General features: G+C 32.8%; 2 protein-coding genes and 1 non-coding gene across 4 annotated transcripts in view; 2 read left to right on the top strand and 1 right to left on the bottom strand.

Moving 5' to 3' along the window:
- LOC105168894 (myosin-binding protein 1) overlaps positions 1–3,697 on the top strand; it is an 8,238-nt gene extending 4,541 nt beyond the window's left edge. For both annotated transcript variants that reach the window (XM_011089088.2, XM_020696154.1), the window contains one exon: positions 3,308–3,697. The gene's annotated coding sequence lies outside the window, so the exon portion shown is untranslated. The remainder of the gene's footprint in view (positions 1–3,307) is intronic.
- Positions 5,187–6,837, bottom strand: LOC105168893 (uncharacterized protein At2g34160). The gene is made up of 5 exons (XM_011089087.2): positions 6,706–6,837; positions 6,289–6,337; positions 6,048–6,110; positions 5,865–5,929; positions 5,187–5,571 (listed from the first exon to the last, which is right to left on the bottom strand). Exons 1-5 carry the CDS (start codon positions 6,829–6,831, stop codon positions 5,491–5,493), a joined length of 384 nt encoding a protein of 127 aa, XP_011087389.1. The 5' UTR covers positions 6,832–6,837; the 3' UTR covers positions 5,187–5,490.
- Positions 7,278–7,351, top strand: TRNAI-AAU. The gene has a single exon. It is a non-coding gene; the product is annotated as a tRNA-Ile (tRNA).

The raw sequence follows: 7,785 nt of genomic DNA, 5'->3' as shown, positions 1-7,785 counted from the left end.
GTGTATGTATGCATAAGATCGGAGTTGTTTATAATGGAGCCATATTTAATCTTTGTCTAGTGTAGAAAAATAAGTGAATAATATGTCAAAGTGCTACCACAGATGAGGCAAATCTTGTGTATTCAATTAATAGTTGTGAAAAGGTAGATCCTGGTGAGCCTGCTTCTGCATGAGTATCTAATGTAGCTTTCACATATTTGGTTATGTCAACTCTGAAGCTTTAGTCTAGTACATAAGAAGTTTTAACATTGTGAATGAGAAGGAAAATCTTGATGTAATACTATTTATGAATATGGATGGTGACCATTAAAATTTCCTTACTGGGTTAGGTTCGTTAGATCACTATCAAAAGGGAAGCTGGAAATTATGGTGTATTCTAAGAAAAACATAAGATTGCAGGGTGCATTGCAGTGAATTACAGAATATTGCAGCACTGTTGACAACTGCCACATTTTGTTGATTATAGGCCTCATGGAACTTTTCACTAGTGTGAACACGTCAATGAACGATAATAGGATAAAGACACTTAGAAAGTAGACAGCAATAGGAAAGGATTACTGCCTTCGTCATTCAGTCATCCTTGAGCAGTTTTATTCTAAAATTCCTCTCTCCTCTTCTCTTCTCTCTCTCTGTCACCATCTGTTTTGTTTATGCTCTTGTACTTGATAGAAAATGAAATTGGGAACAGATCAAGCAAGAAATGAAAAGATGGAGGATGTGGTTGTAGGTTATCAAATACGAAAGTTAAATATGGTTATTCCAAGGAGTAATTTGTAAAAACAAGCTGTTTTTTATGTTTTCTGAACTAAAAATAAATTCCACTGAGAAAATAGATAGATGAAAAAGAGGAGGGCAAGAAGTAATCATAAGCACCAAAGTTTTGCCACTCTCTTTGAAGGTCCTCCAAAGGCAGAGCTCTAAGCAAACATGGGGCTTTGCACCAAAGAGAGGACATCTGTGATTTCAGTTGTGTTGTAATCCGTAATGATGTGTGCATCCAGTTCAACCAAACATAAAGCCATAGCAGAAAACAGTTTACTTCCTACAACATTCTAGTCTTTTTGCTTTCTTGGATCCCTAGAAACTCAGAAGAAAGATCTCATCTAACGAAAACAAAAATAGAACTTCTACTTACTCTTCTAATAAATAAAAAGCATCCTTCAAACTCTCTTCACAAAACGGAAATGAAGGAAACATGGCCATGATTTTGGACATGATAAAACCACTGACATCCTGTTGGTCGCCAAAGGAATAGGATGCTTTGACCATCTGATGATCATTTTTTACTATCTTGCCCTTGTAAAAAGAAATCCCTTTGAGGATTAGTCGGAATGTTACTTATTCAATCTGCAAGTTTCCTTCTCCACCACATACCAATTTCAATCGTTTATTTATTTATTTCTTGTTTCTTTTTTTTTTTTTTTTTGATTCTCATGTACGCATTAAAGCCTCCTGGAGGTTATATGACCTTGTTTATGCAAAGGAATTCATCATCATGAAATAACATATAGATTGCTTATATGACTTTGGCCCTTGTGATTTGAAATATACGTTCTTTTTATGTTTTATATCTCATTCAATTGACTACTGGCAAAAAAACATCTTAGTTTTTCATATATGCTGTTGACTATTCTGGCAGCTACCACAACATAATGTGTAAATTTCTGTCCAATAATTTTGTTGCAGAAATGGATTTGGTCCTCAGCGTGCAATAGGCATATAAAATATAAGTTTGTCTGAACTGCTGACACATTTGAAATTCAGAAATTCCTCTGACCACCAAAACCCAGTTTTTCTCAGTATATACTTAACGTGTCTTCCTTGTGTGAAACATTTCTTAACTCTTCTTATCTCTCCTTAAGGACTAATATTCTTGTCAAATGGTTTCTCCTGCTTTGCAATGAATTTATGATATAACATATTATAATGAACTCCTTTCCTCCACGATTTTTGGACAATGGAAGAAAGTTGGAGCTGGACATTTAGGGAGTGGTTCTTTTCATATCTATTATACATTTCTATGTTTTATGATTCTATTTGATCAAACTGCTTGCGATTCTACAATCTTCCAGTATTCCAGGTTCAGCTTAGTTATTGCCATGCTACTCGGCATTAGTGCCATGCCTGCCTAAAGTTCTCTTGTTTCATGTCTCTCATGTTCTATATTTCACTTATCTACGAAACTCTGATCTGATAGTTTTTGACTTTAGACAAGATCAAGCGTTGGTGGCCCGTATCCAGATTCCGAATACTCGGAGAGATTAATTATTCTTTTGTAAAACCTGGAGCAGATGCCATTTCATTAACTTGAGTTATGAGATTTAGTTCCTGTGGCATAACAATGTACAGTTGCTAAGGATTAATAACTTTCCCTAGTTTTATGGATAAACAAGATTATTAGTTGCCTACTCTTTGAGCGCATGAATGTTATAGAAATTCAAGAATGATTGCACCTTGTCTCATTTCTGGTGAAGCTTTAGTGCAAGTGGAACATAGGTTACTTGATCTCTAACTTTTTCCAGCTACTACATTGCACGTCTCCAGAAAAGAAGGCTTTTGTTAAATAGTTGTACTTTTATGTTTTCTATGGGAATTGAAAATCAGAACGATCTGAGACACATTGTCTGTTAAATTCTGTTTGGCACTCTGAAATTCTGCGCTCAACCAAAATTGCATGTAAACAATATGAGATGCTGTCTGTTAAATTTGATTTGGCAGTACCAGTATGTGAATTATGCTGTTTGTATAATGGGTTCGAGTGCTAAAAGATACACTGTGAGCTCTATTCTCCGCAAGATTGCTATAGACCCCTTGACCAAGAGATGCAATAGAATTGGAGAAGACCTGGGGAGAACCTCCAATAGAATCAGTCAACAATTACGTGGCATTTCCCGTTCACAATAGAAACGTCTTGTGAGATTATGATTTTTGTTCATCAGCTGTGAGAATCGATCTCAGCAAGTTAGCCCTTGCTTAAGTTACTGGGTCTTGGAAAGGAATTTGGTAGAATTGCCCATCAGAACTAAAGAATGCTGGTAGTTGGATCTTTTTAGTTTCTTGTGTTACTTGTGACAGTTACCTTCTTGAGAAATAACATGTGATCTTCAATGCTAGCCACGGTTTGTATGAGGTGCCGGGCGGTCGTAGAAACCTAGCAATTAAAAAGCTACATGCACAATCAAAGACGTGAAATTTTTCTGACATGTAGCAGCATTGTTTCTTGTTGCAATGTATTCGAATTGTCTGAACTATGTATCTTTTTTTATCTAATCTCAGAAAGGTAAATATACATGCTTGTTTTATGCAGGAACCTTATGACGTGCAGACAATTTTTTCCAATGCAGTATTCTGTTGGGTGTATCTCAGTGACCAAGTCTCTATGTTAATATGTTTTCCAGATGCCTAATGATAGAAATTGATTAACTCTTTGGAAACGGAAGAGAAGTATGCTATAAAGCTGCGTGTGGGATTGATGAACTAGTTGTGTACAGTTATACTTGGGATTCATCATAATAAAACTAAGGAAACGACGACAGCCTTGTTTGGTTTTGTTTTCATTCTCAATGTTTGAGTCTCAGTATTTCAAGTGTGTTTTTAGTTATGTATCTGGTCTTGTGCAAAAAATGAAAATACATTTGGATCAATATGTTTTGTGACAAGTTCTCATAGAATGAAAATGCGTTTGGATTAATATGTATTTTGATGGTTTGTCATACGAAAAAAAAATACTATTTTGTAATAATTTTTATATGAAAATGCATGAAATAATATATTTTTCTGGATTTATAATCCAATCTACTTAAGAAAATGCAAACCAGACATGATCCAAACATTCTTTGAATAAATTTGAAATGGCTTCTACATGGTTCCAACATCATGTGCATAAAGCAAGGGGAGTTCTTTTGCAATTGAAAAGAAAAGCAGTAGTAGGTAAACTATTGTGAGCAAGTAGAGGAAAAATGTAACTTTAGGTAGTAAACACAATTTTTATTAGGCAAACCCATATATTAAATGTTTGTTGAAGTTTTAGTGGCGCAGTTAATATTTGGACTATTTTTGCAAAAGACCCTTTAGTATGGGACCAAATTGACAATTAACTCAATAAAAATTGAAACTCCAATAGTTTAATGTCTATGCATTCACTTTAAGTCTTGACTTAATTGTTGAATTGGAATAGTCCCACCCCGGCCTATAGTTTCCTAAGTCATCGAATTTAGGAAAGGGGTAAATTATATTGACAGTTTTTGAAATTGGTTCAAAATACACAAACATGCCATCTATTTTTTTTTTTGTAAAATTACAGCTACACCCCCAAGAGTGTTAGTGCAATGTTTTTCATCAAGTGTTTGAGTAAATTTTGCCTTTGAATAGGGAGCTGTAGTTGTGGTTACAACTATAAACTCAAAGAATATATCTATAATTTTATATAAGATAGATAATGTCCTAATCTTAAAATGTGTCAATGTAATTTACCCTTTGAAAAATATAAAACATTTATGATGAATGGTGCTTCTTTATGGTACCCACAAACCTTTGCATATGTCTAAACTAGACACCAGTATTCTCCTTTTGCTATCTTAAAGAATCAAAACATGTGTGTAAAAAAAAAAAAAGTAAATGGTAGCATAAAATGTAGGTTCTTATGTTTCTATCTAATATGATGAAGTGATAAATGAATCATAACTCCATATAAAAGGATTGAAAAAAGACATGAAACTCACGATGTCCTAAAATATGGGAATTCATCCGTGCAAAATCCGTGTTGTTAGAGAATTTTAGCTTGCCATTATGTATATAGTCTAAATACGTTGTAAGACACAGACATATATTTTCATTTTATTTCCTAATGTTACATTTCACTAATACAATGACTTATTTCAAGATTCAAATGTTAATAACATTGTTTAGCAATTGATAAATTAATTGGACTTTGTACATTAATATTTTACATATATCTACAATTGTTCCAACATACATGCATGATGATAATCTTGATCATAGTTTTTCTTGTACAAGTCGCATTTGATGAAAAATAATGTTTATTAGCAATTTGCTAGGCAACAAATCTTAGGCATTTGTGTGGATGAAATATTCAAGAAAATTATTAAGGTTTATAAGTCGGCCGATCTTTCAAAATATAATACCAAACATGCAAACGACAACACAAAGAAATTCCACTCTTAATATTGAATAGTTCCATAAATACTTGCAGTATCTTAATAAGAAAAAAGATTGCACAGAAATTGTAGGAAAAAGTTACAAAATAAAGGAAGCAAATATATACAATTAATTTGGAGCCACATCTCTTCTATACAACATGGGACTGGGGATTCACTTTGCTTCCTAAGAAAACCTAACGTTGTAATAACTATTAAAATATGAATTCCAAGTATTAGCTATTCTCGTATCTAAACTGCCATACAATACAAGAATTGCTATGATCATATTTGGGAAGCCAAGAGGGGTCATATATCTTCTTCATAGTACCTACTACTTCTTTTCAACTTTGCCGTTTGCAGTTGCAGCTATTAGCGTATCGAATTTCTCGGACTTCTCCAGCACAATTTCGATCTAAATGGTATAACAACAATATAAGTTTTCGATAGAAAAAAATGCAAGTAACCAACCCCTTGTAATATTGCAAATGAGCAAATTATCCCCTTATATTTTTAGAAATGTAGCAATTTATCCAGGGGGTAAATTGTTGTTACTTTTTCATAGAAAAGGTAATTTATTCATTTGCAATATCATAGGATGGTAAATTGTATCAAAAATGTTCTCAATAATATGTATATGTAAGAATTAGTACAAATTAAATAATATATATATATATATATATATATGTGGGTAAATTAGAGACTCACCCTAGCTTTGTGAATTACACGGCCCTTAGCTACATCTTTCATTCCAACAGTGGAGGTGACAATACCTGCAATTCATTTTAAGAACATTAATATTTCATATGAACTATATATCATTTAATTTCCCTCAATTTCTTAGAGTACTTAGGACATATTCTACTTTATTTATTCAAATAAATCACTTACTCTTCTCGGTCACAAATCCATTATTTTTCAGAATCTCAGCTATTGTTACAACGGTAGTGATGGCTGCAATGAATAATACAAAATTATCATCAACATAATCAAATAATTATTCGAGATGCACCAAATAATGCTCTAAATATTTGGAATTAGTTGATTTTTTCTTAAATAAACAACGCATGACCCTAACCTTGAAACAGATAAAAAAAAAAGAATTAAAAAAGACAAGGATGAAGATTGTTACCCATGCCCAAAGCAGAAAGTTCAATCTCTTTATGTTGTTGTAAGTACCTCTGCATAAGAAAGAAAAGAAAAAAATAACCCATTATCACTGTTCAGTTCCACTTAAACAAATTAAAATAAAACTAAAGTACTATATGTAGCATATTATATGCAAGTAAGTACAAATAAATAAGTAAAAAAGTTAAGAAATTGTGGGACGATAAATCTCAATCCCATTAATTTACATTGTCGAACGAATATTTAATTCAAATCAGGTCGATCATACAGGCGGGCTGGTGTTTCGTCAAATAGAAGCAATCCCAGGAGGAGAGCAGTACATTTAGCATGTGATTGGTTTGGAGAGACCGACGTGAATATGAATTTCCATGTGCTATATAAATATGTGAGAAAGAGAGAGAGAGAGTATTATGTAATTTACCTTTGCAAGATTGACATAGAAGAAGAGTGGCTTCTTTGTATTGGAGACTTGAATTCTATTCTTCTTGAGATTTTCGTTGTTTGTTTGTTTGATAGGAGAGGCAGGTGATGATGATGCCATTGTCATTTTTTGTCTCTAACAAAATATGCACTCTCTAATGCCTTTTGTGTTTGTTAAGTAATTGGGAAGGTATGTTTGCAGGAAAAATTGGTGGTGCAGCTGTTGTATAGCATTTTGACACAATCAACCCTTTCATTTTCACCATGTAAACATATATCTATCTATTCACAGTCAAGAAGTGTGGTTGTTAAAGGATTAAGGATATGGGAATTATTAAGAAAATCAAAGTCTTGCTTAATAGTAGGAGTAGGACCTCAATTCAGATGGATTAATGTCAATATACTTACTTCTCTTTGATTATATGTAGGAGGAATATTGTATTTTTTTTGTCTCATTTCCTTATGGACACTTTAACCATACCCAAATCAACCATATTCTAATCCCATCCATTTCCTTCTTTTATATTGTTTACTAAGTATCTCAAACTACTTAGTATGAAGCACCAACGCATAGGCCTATTAGCTCAGTTGGTTAGAGCGTCGTGCTAATAACGCGAAGGTCGCAGGTTCGAGACCTGCATGGGCCAGGTTTTCCTTTTTGTATCTTTTCAGGTAATGCGAAATTGGCTCATACATTATGTTTCAGAATTTGTACCTTCTACTATTCGATAGCATCGCTTCCTCTATTTTTCCAATTCTTCTGCTGTATTATAACCTGTCACCCTTTTTAGATTTATTTCCACCAATTTCTACTTTTAAAAATATCAATTTATGATTATTAAATAATTTATCATACCCTAATAATTTTTTTTTTGTAGGATATATAAATGGGCATTTTGCCAAAATGCTTGTTCAGAATTTATGTAAAAGTATATATTTTTAAATGGAGTTTGATTTTTAAGTATTTTTAAAATACATATAACATAAATAGGTGTGTAAATAAAATTATATTAAAATAATAAAAGCTATGAGAATCCATTTAATTGCATAGTTCATTATATTTTTCAATTTTCTTTGATGC

The sequence above is a fragment of the Sesamum indicum genome, linkage group LG8, assembly GCF_000512975.1.
Source record: "Sesamum indicum cultivar Zhongzhi No. 13 linkage group LG8, S_indicum_v1.0, whole genome shotgun sequence".
Lineage (NCBI taxonomy): Eukaryota > Viridiplantae > Streptophyta > Magnoliopsida > Lamiales > Pedaliaceae > Sesamum > Sesamum indicum.
Note: the sequence above shows the minus strand (reverse complement) of the source record. Positions and strands in the feature narration are given on the sequence as shown.